The sequence below is a fragment of the Curcuma longa genome, chromosome 15 (genome assembly GCF_044706935.1).
Source record: "Curcuma longa cultivar G26 ecotype Majalengka, Jawa Barat chromosome 15, ITB_CL_G26_1.1, whole genome shotgun sequence".
Taxonomy (NCBI): domain Eukaryota; kingdom Viridiplantae; phylum Streptophyta; class Magnoliopsida; order Zingiberales; family Zingiberaceae; genus Curcuma; species Curcuma longa.
Genome location: NC_133875.1, coordinates 2,746,191 through 2,759,137, shown reverse-complemented (window position 1 = coordinate 2,759,137; position 12,947 = coordinate 2,746,191). Strand labels below are relative to the sequence as shown.

The following is a 12,947-nucleotide window of genomic DNA, read 5'->3' as shown; positions in this document are numbered from 1 at the left end:
TGTGGTGACCTGCAGTTGGTTTTAGGCCATTCAAATAGCTGGCATGTAGCGTTTATCCATGTTTTCTCCATGAATTGCAGATAAAATGCTTTCAATCACAATTCCACGTGAGTAGTCAAGTGCAAGCATTTCTATAATGGAATCACCTAGGAATCCTGTGAGTTTATAATGATGATCTGCTCCACTAATAACAAGATGAACAAACTGTTGTTCACTTGTAGTGGGACAATGGACATTTTCAATATTGCAATAATGGGCATAATGTTTAGTTCTAATCTTCATTTTTGCTAGAATGCATAAAACTGTGATGGGGGATTGAAAGAAACGAATTGGATTATGTGATTCATGAAGAGTAAGCATGCATATATGTCATGATTGATACACTGTACTATCTATTAACTGCACCTCCCTATAAATCCAACTAATATATCCTGCATTCAAATTAAACCTTAGATACATCAATCATGCCTAATTTGACACATTTTTTTTTATAGATTTTCTGCAAATTGGTCTTCACATTAACCTGAGTCTTGAGATTTTCTTGGCATTTCATGTAGGAAAAAAAATACATTGGATGACACTGCACAGGCACTGGTTGTATTCATGCAGATGCTTCAGTTTGCGCTTCAATCACAATTTTTTTTTGTTGGATTCTGGAACAAATGTCCAAGCTGTTGAATAGGATCGAGAAACATTGTTTCTGCATGTGACTTTGAATTAGAAACATTCTAAACCACTATAAACAATTGGTCAACAAGCATTCTTAAGTCTGATATCTCTGCTTCCTTGATATATCAAACACAATACACATGTTAGCAACTTAAGGTATGTAGTAACATGGTGCAGACTGACTTGTAGAAAAACTAACAATCCTTCGGACTAAAGTTTAAAGCATGATTTTGCTGTTCTTTGGTGCATACTCCACTTTCAAGCATGATTTTACATATCATCCATCTTTACTGAAATATCATCATAGTTTTCAAGCAATGTTAATGTCTCAATTGTTTTGAAACCTTCAGAACAAGCTTTGTTTGCAGCTTCATGGCTGCTACTCTCGATTATTAATTACAGAAGCATGTGAAAAAGATCATTCTTTTGGTGCCTCGCATCATCTTCTATTTGTTGCTCAAGTTTCTTTCACTTGCAGGGGTGGAGTTACTACAAAACTCACTATTCAGGTTATGAATAGTATTATTTCAATCAACTTTTACTTCTTGCCTTTTCTTAGGTTCTTATGTGATTCTGCTCGATCAACCAGAACTTCATTGATGAGGAATTCTTTTCATGATCCATTGCTGCAAGAAAAGCAACACAGCTAATGAACAGTAAGGTAAAGTTTACTGCAATGCATTAGAATTCTTTATACAAAATGAGGCAAGGATCAGACCTATAAAGGAGATAAAATGCTGCAGTGATATTCTATCTGATTGCATTTTTTAAATGATAAATGTTTAAATGGCTGCCGATATCTATATTATATAATGAATACCCTGCATTCATTATATACTCGCTGTTGGTCAATAAAATAGAACAAGCTGTTTAATGTTTTAACGTGTTATATTATTTTTTTCCCTATGTTAATTCGACCAGCAAATGAATTATGAATGAGGATAATATATAAAAATTCGTTGGTAGATTTTTCAAGAGTAAAACGTTGAGGGGTCAAAACTTCATTAAAGTACGAGTTGATCACGAGTGTCATATATATATATGACACGGGAGCCTAAGAAAATATTAATTTGTATAATGCTTCCTGATTACTCTATACATTAATTAAGTTCTTGATGTTACATAATTCGATTCTTTAAAGGTGACATCAAGCATGCTTTCTAGGTTCCAACAAGAAGATTGAGGTTTTGTTAGTATAGTCTTTGACCTAATGTATGTTTGAAATATAGCATGTGAAGTAGTATATATAATAGGTAGTGTACATTTTTTTGATCCTATCTACAATTTACTATTGAAATTTGAATTTTGATTTTAATTTTAAATTCAAAATTTTAAAGTCTAAATTTTAAGAAAAAAATATTTTTTTAATATATATTTGGTGTTCGTGGACGGTGTCTATCGTTATATATAATATATATATATATATAAAGTTTGGTTTCATTTCATTTAAAAGAATGAATGTATATTCCTAATTAGGAGTTATGCCCTAATCCTTGTCCGCACCACCACTTTTAATAGTTAGGAATTAATTATATTATTTACCTCTAAAAGGGATACAGCATTGCAGCAGGAATTAATTATATTACTCTAAAAAGGGATACGTTGTGGTGGAAAGAGATAGAATATTTTTTTAAAAATAATTAAGTTTAAAATTTATGCAGCATATGCACGTGATATTTAAATAATTAATAATATTGGGTGTCATGTTATTGTATTTTTTTTAGATTTTTTAGTGTTATTAATAGGTGTAAATTGAATATTTGATATTAAAAAAAATTACGCACGAGAATTAATTGCTGACGCTGACCAACTTTTGTTTCTAATCTAAAAAACATATTCATTTTCTAAAATATTTATTTGTTCTCTTCGGTGAAACTACGATCATTTATGACTGCAAGGCAAAGCTCATGGCAAAGCTACGATCATTTTAGATTAGATGTTTCTAATCTAAAAAACATCTAGTTTTAAGATTAATCGGATGAAATTTATATATTTAAATTATCAAATAAAAATTAGACGAGTAAAATTGTGAATATAAAGGATTAGTGGAGGGAAAGTTTGATATTTTTGTTAGGATCGATGATGTCGCTAGAAGGGGGGGGGGGGGGGGGAATAATGATTCTTGATTTCGTGTTTGTCGTTCTGATGTGTTTGTATATAAAATATTAATGCATAGTGAAAAAATAAATGAAACAAAAATAGAGCAAAACACTAGCACATACATCTATTTGAATGTGGTTTAGATTCTCTATTTCTACTCCATAACTTATCGTCTTAGCAATAATATCACTATCTTTCTTCTTCTAGAGACCTTCTGAAGGTGGAAAACCTTTTATAATTTTTAATGTTACAAGCAACACAAAACAAAGACAAAGATACAAATAAATTGAATACAATTGAAATAATAAGTTTACACTAATGGAATTTGATCACTTTTAGTTACTATGGTTTGCCATTTGAAGGTCCAAAAATACAATAACATTCTCTTTTAAAATCCCAAAAATCAATGTCAAAATCTTCTACAAAATCTTCTTTTATATCCTACAAGTCATGGTTGATTTCCACATAATAGTTAACTGATAGCGTCCATTAGTCAATTACTTTGCTAAATTTGACTGTTTCACTTATTAAACGTCTCTTTCCATCTCAATTATGATCACAACAGTTGATTGTTCATTACTATCAATCGATTGATGTCAAAACTGTTGAGTCTCGTAGTCAAGTTCTAAATTGTTCGCTCGAACAGTGATATTAATCAATTGCTCATAATTAATAATTGATTAATGATGCAATAGTTAAGTTCCTGAGCCAACTTAGGAATTTTATGTTCACTATAATAGTGTTATCAGTCAATTACTCATACCTAGTAGTCGACTAATAAACAACAAACCCTTTTAAACTTGGAACTTGAGGTTTAGGGGTCGATTGCTACTCCCTATCAATCGAATGATATCTATGTATTAGCCTTAATAAGGCTAAATTCTTATATTGCCTAGTATTTAGTTGACCAACATACTAGGACTTTGTTTATCTAGCATCCAATTAACCTGACTTGTCGAAACTTTATCATTGTCAAACATCTAATCAGTCTCGATCTGTCGGGACTTCACATTGTCTAACATCTGATTAACCTTAACCTTCTGGGACTTCCACTGTCAAACATATGATCCTCTGTGACTTATTTGGACTTACTTTTCTAGTGTCAAGTGTTTATTCCTCTATGACCTATTTGAGCTTTACACTTATCAACTCTCTATTGGACTTTTAATCATCAAGTTCCAGATCAATCGTGATCCACTTAGATTTTATCCTCATTAATTCCTCGTTAGACTTTCAAATGTTAAGTATTCAGTCAACTGTAACATATTTTAATTTCTCCACTTGTTAACTCCATGTTAGATTTTTAACTATCAAGTATTTGATCAACCGTGACCAACATAGATTTCTCGCTCAAACAATAAATATATTGATCAAATATCGAAATTCAACTCGAGCTACCTTGAGCTTGGTCAACCTTGATCAAAAGTTAATTGCACCAACAATTTTAATTTCTAAAAAAATAGGATTATAAATAAGTTGAGTCAAAATTTATATTATTTAAATTTATTTAATAAGGTAACTGAATCAAAGTTAATCTGAGTATAAAATAAATAAGTCGTTGAAATGGTTGTTTAAACTTGACTTCGTTTCTTTTTAACTAGCTTAAGTTTGGTTCAAACTTGATTTGAGTTTAACTCATTTAGATATTATTGAACTCTCAATTTGAACTTATTTGATCATTTGAAACTTTTATATTTTTAATCTTATTTGATTGGTTAGTAAGTCTAATGTTATAAACTTGTTTGGTTCTTTTGAGAATTTTTTATTTATTTATAAATTTGATAAGAGATTTGTTGATGAATATAGTTTATAAATTTTATTTATAGATATTATTTATGAATATTGTTCATAGATAGTTTATAATCATTTTTATAATCTAGGTATATGCACCATGGGCTCAACTAATTTCAGAGGAAGGGACCTTCCTCTGGTTCGTCCATCAAATAAATTTGAAGTACGAGCGGCTCCTCGTCCAACAGTTAATATCTTATATTTTTCATACTAGAGGAAAATATCTTACAGTGCACCATAGTTGAGATTCGAACCATAAATATTTAGTTAATCTATTGAACATTTTGATATCATGCCGGGGGCAGCTATAACTTTTATTCATAAATATTAAAAAAAGAACACATATGTGTTCAACTTATTTATTTAATTTAATAAATTATTCAAATTTATTCTTTTAATTGACTTTGTGTATATTGAATAAATATAAATAAATTTTTATCAAATTAAATACTAAATTTACTCATAAACGTTTGATTTATTTACAATCCTATCTAAGAGATGTCAGAGGACAACAATATAATTATGTTAATCTCTTCTGTAATCTACCACCCCAACGATCTCCCACACAGTGCGAGTCCTACAATCATCTAGTTGACCACGGAAGTAAATCGAGAAGTTGCAGTTAACCACGATGAATTATGTTAATCTCGATCATATGAAAAGTTGAATACATGACTTGCATGTGGAGGAAGAAAGGAACCTAATGGTTCCAAAATTCATCTATCAATTAGCGTGGCTAGTGCTCCCACCTTTAATTGCTTTGTGCTTTATTAAAAAGAGTCATACTTAACCTCAAAGTACTTACTTGAGGAGCTTTGAGCTGTTATATGCCCCGGAGCTACAGTGCAACAACAAAACACTTTCACAATTAATCAGATTGATTTCCTTCTATAAGAAGATAATTTTAAAATGTTGGTTACGGAATGAAGCGCAGTTTACGCTTTCCGATACTCTAATGATCGATTAAAAATTTTCAGAGTCAGACCGATCAATTTTAAAATTAATCTAAAATTAAACACGAGCATCTCATGATACAAAGTTTCAAGAAGAATGTTCTTGTAGTGCCATGATTTATGGCTCTTCCCTAACCATTAGGGTTTGAGTGCCAAGGAAGGTATCTTGTCCTAATCATTATTTTACTATAGTCTTTATATCATTGAGCAACCAAAAAAATACTTTTTAAAAAAAACATTTTTCATAAAAAATTTATATGGAAGAAGAGAATGAGTTATAAAATATTTATGCCATTTTTTATGTATGGAAGAAAACAAGGAAATTAAGGATATGTGATTCATTCATTAACTTATTCCTTCCTCCTCATCATTCTATCCATCATTAGAGAAGAGCTTCACAAAAGAAAACAACATTTGTAATTGTGATTTCAGCTCATAATTTATAAAATAAGAGAGTTATATATACTTCATTTGTATGACAAAAGACGATAACACTCACTCCAAACGTCCTTTCACGATTCGTCCTAATGCTTATGGAAGGAGTATTAATCCGGTTATGCCTGCGGGGGAGTTATGCTTCCTCTTCTGCAAAAAGTGGAATCTGCCACCCTAGTAGTCCCACATGGTCGGCGTCATGACCATATATATTTTGTGAGGAGGTAAATCGAGAAGATGTAGTTGACCAAGAAAATGGAGAGTAAAACAAAAAATTTTAATAATCAAATGAAGAGAGAGAAAAGACATTTATTTAAATATTCTTTTAGTAAAAAACATCTACTTGAATAATTAAATTAAAGGAACTAAAAAATGGATTTTTATTGAAAAGTCATAAATAATGAACATGCACATATTTCATATATCTAATCTAGTTGAGAATCAATACCATTGAGAATCAATACCATCAACCCTAATCTCAACTCCTCACCAAAATCCATCTCCCTCAAAGTCCACACCTCCCCAACAAATATTAAACTAAGAAAACTTTATAGAATCCCTACATGAACAAAGACACTCCATCACAAAATGTCACAACAACTCAATCTTGCCCCACTTCCAATATTCTAATCACCTCATCAACTTCCTTTGCCCTCCCTCTCCTCCTCTTTGTTGTTGTTCTTCTTCTTCTCATTGTAGGTTTCATCATCATCTCTCTTCCTTGCTTGTTAATCTTCTTTTTGTTTTGACATAAAATTATCAATTGTGTGTTCCATTTTAAGATTTGTTTTGTTTTGAAATGGATTTCTTGTGCATTTTGAGGATTTTTATTGATAGTTTTTGATTTTGTGTGTTTAATTTGTTTTTCGTTGATTTTGGTCGATCCCTTGCATGGCGGGGCTCGATCTTAAACGTCTCCACGTTCACCTGCCCGACGGCGAGCAGGCTGACGGCGGCGGGGAGGAGTCCCCTGCCTCGGCCGCTAAGGAAGAGGAAGGGAGCCGGGGGCGGCGGCCGCGCGGGCGGCCGCAGGGGTCGAAGAACAAGCAGAAGGCGCCGGTGATCATCGCGCGGGAGAGCGCGAACGCGCTGCGCGCGCACATACTGGAGATCCCCGGCGGCTGCGACGTCTTCGAGAGCCTGTCGACGTACGCGCGCCGGCGGCAGCGCGGGGTGTGCGTGCTCAGCGGGAGCGGGACGGTGGGCGACGTCACGATCCGCCAGCCCGACGGCGGCGGCGGCGCCGGGGGCGGGGTGGGGAGACTGCAGGGGCACTTCGAGATCCTGTCGCTCTCCGGGTCGTTCCTGCCGCCTCCGGCGCCGCCAGGGGCCACCAGCCTCGCGGCGTTCCTGGCCGGCGGGCAGGGGCAGGTCGTCGGCGGCAGCGTCGTCGGCGCCCTGGTCGCCGCGGGGCCGGTCATCATCATCGCGGCGTCGTTCACTAACGTGGCCTACGAGAGGCTGCCGCTGCAGGACGAGGAGGAGGAAGACCCCGAGGCGGCGCAACCGCAGCAGCATCAGCTCAACCCGCCGGCGCCGACCGCCCCCTGCCCGGGCCCTCCTTCCTTCACCGACCCGGCCGCCTCCGCCCTACCCTTCTTCAATTTCCACCTGAACATGCCGCATCTCCCGCCCGATGCCGCGTGGCCCGGCGCCGGCGCCGGCGCCGCCTCGGCCAGCCGCGCAGCCCGACCACCGTTCTTGTAGAATCTAATCGACCAACAAAGATCCGACGACGATCGAAGAGAAAGAACCGCCATGAACATGCACGATTATTCATCTGTTCATCCAAAAACTACTCGATCGCATGATCGATCTTTCTCTAGCTTGTTGCCATTTTTCAATATCTCTAATCAATCCTTTGTTTCTCCGATCATCTGTTCATCTCTTCCAAACTGTAAATCTTTGCTGTTCTACATCTTAATTGCAATTGATTGCTACTTATTTCTGACTGTTTTTAATTAAAAAAAAACAAATTCAGACATTTTACAATGCTATAACATAAACAATATTGATCAATTTTTCACTATATTTCAGCAAAAGATGGAATTCATCATCTAACGGTTCTACTCGGTCAATTCTACGATCTTGTATAAAGAGGTAAATAAAAAAATTACAATTGACGAGGATATTGTCTCGACTTTGTCAAAATTAGTTTCAAATGCAGTAGAAACAATAAACGCATGCATACATTAATTCTTCTTTAGTACTCTTTTAGTTTCCATTTTTCAAAAAAAAAATCTTTACCATTTCTTCCTTCTTAAATTAGGGTTCTATGCTTTACTTATTTGTTTATGGAGTGTTCATTAATGCTCATAATATTTATATATGAGAGATCATATTTGAACAATGTAGAGCAAGTTAAGGTTAATTAATTACTTTTGTTGATTTGTTATGTTCATAAGTTCATTCATGACTCTTTTTTTTTGTTTTGATTAATTTAAATTCTTTTTAAGTTAGGGCATTGTATTAAATCCTAAAGATTTAAACATTGATCGATAATGTTGATTTCAATTCTAATGGAATTTATCAAGCTGGAGTGTTTTTTATAATTGATCGAACATCTAGTTAGCTTGAATTAGGTCACCAAATTGATGGCTAAAGGGAGAATTTAGGGATATTATGATTAATTCAAACCTCAATTGTTGTTGCTAATGCGTTTGATCTTTCAAAGAGATTCGACCGGTGGATAAGAAACCACCTCTCTAGATTATCTATAAAGCTGTCAAACGGATCAATCTATGATGGAGCGAGACTAATCCATCAAAAATTCATCATATGATAGAGGTGGGCGGACCGGCCTATCAATTTGGCAGGTTGAGAAATCTTTCAATTCAACCCAAAATGAATTGCAGGTTAAGTGGGTCAATCCACGGGTTGTTAAAAAATAAAAAATTTTAAAAAATATTGGAAATTTTAAATTTGAATTATAATTTAAATTGAAATTTTTAAGTTTAAATTGCGATTTAGACGGATTAAGTTCACTAGCATATTAAGTTTTCTATTTTAATTTTAAATTTTAAAGAAAAAAATAAATTTTCTCAATCCGTAGATCAATCGAAATCTCACTACAGGTCAATCTACGCAGGATCATGAACCTAGGCAGGTCGGCCCATTTAAATCCACCTTAAAATAGGTTGATAAAATTTCAACTTAATCCATCTAAATTGTTTGACAGGATGAATCAATTCGTCAGACGATATGAATCAATCCGATAGATCCAATCCAAATTGACGAGTATAATATTCCTCTATTCTACTTCTTAGTCCGGTCGTTCTATCTTCTCCTTTGTCGTCGTTTACCTTTGCGTTCACCGAGCTAATCATGTTCTTCGTCTTGGCCGTATGATGCATCTTTCAGTATATCTCTACTATGATTTACAAATAAAATTTGTTTAAGTGAGAGAGATTAAGGGCAGACTTATTTTTAATACAATTGCAAATTCTACATTATATGGAAGAATTTATCCTTGACTGACTTTTAATTAAACATCGATATAAACTTTGTAACTAACCGACCTTGATGATATATGTTTTGGTCAAATATTATGGATGATCAAACCATCGATCAACAAATGGGCTGACGTGTATGCTCCCCGGAGGTAATCGTTAGAAAGGATAAAAGGACCTGAAAAACATTTAAGAGAGAGTTAGAATGACACTGGATGTGAATCCCGATAAATCACTCCAATACTCAAGTTAAGGTTTTGTGAGAGAAAGGAGATTAAAGATCTAAAGAAATAAGTTTCTGTGTGTGCATATATACCTCACTAGTGGTCATTACCTACACTTACAATCACGAGGAGATGTCCCGACTCAAGATTCATGTGAATCCTTGTCCGGAATGGTTCTCTCTTTATTAAGAGAATTCATCATGGGTATGTGCTCTCCTAATAGTGGTGGTACTTTTCCAGGGAGAAAAGGTTCATCCAATGATGGAGGAGGAGCCTTGAGGGTGGGGGTTGTAATAACTAGTGTTGTTACAATATCTTTAATTAGCATCACTTGGAATACAACTCATTAATCTTCTCTGGCATGATGACTATTAATTCACCGCCAATGGTGTAGCTAGGGCTGGGTTGTACTGGGGCTCCAGCCTAGTGCAGCTCAGCAATTGAAACCAATACATTATTTTACAGTGTCATTGTAATTGGAGCCAATACTTTATTTTACAGTGCAACCCAACCAATCTAGCTTAGTGCAATCTAGAGCCCAATGTAGCCCAACAATTAAAGCCCAGGGCAGTTAAAATCCTGGCTACGCCATTGTTCGCCATAGTTTTTTCTCCAGCGGAGCTGTGATTATCATTAGTTATTTCAATGTTAACCATCGCAACGTCTTGGCTCAAATTTCTCATAGACAATGTCAATTTGTTCCGACGAAATACCATGGATGATTAAATCACCAATCAACGAATGTGTTGATATACACACTCCCCAAAGGTAATCATCAGAAAGAATGAAAGAACTTAATTTTCCAAAGTCATTAATCTCCTTTCTCTCACAAAACTCTAACTAACTTAAACATCGGAGTGGCTTACTGAAATCTACACCCGGCACCATTCTAACTCTCTTTTAAGTGCTTTTCAAATTCTTTCATCCTTTCCGATAATTACCTTCGAGGAGCGTGCACGTCAGTCCATTCATTGACCGGTAACTTAATCATCCAAAGTATTTGGCCAGAACAACATAGATAGATTCATTTCAATTGAAATGCAAAATAAAGTGCTAAAAATTTACCAGAAAAGAGAGGATTAAATCGCGTAAACTCAATTAGTTCATTAGCTCATATGAGAGCTCGAGATGACTTGTGTTGGATAACTCAAATTGCCTTGAAAAGAAGCTTCATCTGCTAAAGAAATCGAAGAATTGCTTGAGAATCCTAGAAGAATATTGATTTTGATCTTTAATTTTTTTTTCTCAGAACTCCATCTGAGTTTGAACCTATTGCAAGATAAAAAGATTATACGAAAAGAATACATAGAACTAATTATGAATTTATTTCAACTACCAATAAATTTCTAAGATTTTAAACGTGGAATTGGAATTGGGCTCTAAATACAGGACTGCTCAAGATATTATTTCACCACAAATGCGGTGTAGAAATCTCACCGCGATGACGCAGCAGTAGAAATTCATCTCATACCAAAGAGCAATGATGTCGAAGTTTTCTCCTCATGACATGATCGATTCTATGAGGAATAACATATGTCAAAGAACTCGTCGGAAGTTACCTAACAAGGTCCCTCCGATGTCTAAGTCATCGTGGAACCTCAAATAGAATAATGGAAAGATGAAATGATAAAGAACGGAGTAAAAGTAGATGAGATCAGATAATGATACATCCTTGAGAGAGTCCCATTTTTCTTATGTAGAGAGAAACCCAAAAGATGTACCTCATGGAGAGAAAGTCCAAGGAGCTCAATTATAACTATCATATCCTTTCAAATTACGGTAACCGTCATGTCCCTTCACATTCTGATAATTATCATGTCCCTTCATCTGCCGGAGGTCGGATAGGTCATACCAATGACAAGTTAGGTTGTCGAATGAACGTTATCATAATTTTTTTTTCAATTTAAAATTACTCTACATTTTTATTGATATTAATTTCATCAATTTTCATTCACACAGTAAATCGCAAACACAATTCACATCAAGATTCATGTGCACATGTAGGATAGACGTGGTGCATAGCCTGACTCATGGCTGATCTCAAGTCAAACTTAGTCGATTCATTATCGAGCTCTATTCAAGTGACTCATGTCCAAGCTCGAATCAGATAAGCAAACCGAAAAGAGGGGCTACACAATCGTAGTTCGATATGAGCTGAATTTGACAAGGGGACTCGACCAGACTGGTGGGCGAGTGAAAGATGTTATGCAGATATGGTCTCAATATGTGGACATGATTCAAAAACGTGGGTCGATGCGCGAGAAGTGCGCCAGTGCCTAATAAGGGTTATCTCCCACTCTCCTAAGGCAACATAAAAAGGTGCTAGCTCATACGGGCACAGATCCACGCACAATATTGTTCCCTTCTATTTGTCTATTTTTCTTTTTTTTCTCCTTTTGAACGTTGAGGCATGACTTGAATGTCGGAAGGTTTCGCGAAGATCCATCTTGATCTCCTAATTCTTTTCAATGTTTTCAATTCCCTTCAAGTTCACCGTCGTCGGAGACTTTCGTCGGAGTAGAACTCTCTTGCATCGAGTGCCTCGACATTGCGACGTCGCTCAGTCCACCAAGAGCCGACCCAATAGCTGCCGACCCGATAGCTGTCGACCCAATAGAAGCCCATCCGACAGACACAGACTCGAGAGGAGTCTATTTGATTTGCATCTGATCTCAACCTAATCAAGAATTTAATGAACAACCAAGAAAATTTCAACAACCTTCAATCAGACAAGTCAACAGATTGAACGTTCCTTCCTATTAATTAATGTGAAAAAAAAGGAAAAAGAAAATTATACAATAATATTAATTTTGATTCAATGACACATCTACTTCTTCCTTCAAGTCTGTTTACTTGAAAATTGCAATTGCCTTGTTTGCACGCAACGCAGTCCAATGACAAGGAACTAGATACGTCCGTGAATTTTGACAATTTTTTTTCTTTTTTCTATTTTTTTTTTTAGTTAGAAATATTGACCATTTTTAATGCTATCGAATACGATTTGTATCCACTTTGCTAATTAAAAGATTAACTGATTAATGACAGTAGCAGTAGTAAAAATAAATATGCTGACTTGGTCAAATCAAGGGTGGTTAATCATTAAAATATATAATTAATCTCTTTATTAATTAACACTATTTTAACTAAGTTGAAGTGTTTAACAATAATTCAATTAAATATTTTATTAATATTAAAATATCTCTAGTATAATTAAATAGGTTTAAAAAATTAGATTTTTTAAATTTTTATTCAAAATATTCTAGATGAGATAGAGACTGACTTTAATTATTGATCTTACACTGCATGGTAGTTCAACACGTATACAC

At 35.1% G+C, this 12,947-nt stretch overlaps 1 protein-coding gene across 1 annotated transcript; it reads left to right on the top strand.

The window, feature by feature from the left end:
* Positions 1–6,773: 6,773 nt before the first annotated feature.
* Positions 6,774–7,655, top strand: LOC141846791 (AT-hook motif nuclear-localized protein 23-like). The gene has a single exon (XM_074734853.1). The coding sequence runs from the start codon at positions 6,840–6,842 to the stop codon at positions 7,653–7,655; it is 816 nt and encodes a 271-aa protein (XP_074590954.1). The 5' UTR covers positions 6,774–6,839.
* The last annotated feature ends 5,292 nt before the right edge of the window (positions 7,656–12,947 follow it).

Excerpts from the sequence above, each read along its gene's own strand:
- LOC141846791 (XM_074734853.1), top strand. The coding sequence starts at position 6,840 with ATGGCGGGGCTCGATCTTAAACGTCTCCACGTTCACCTGCCCGACGGC.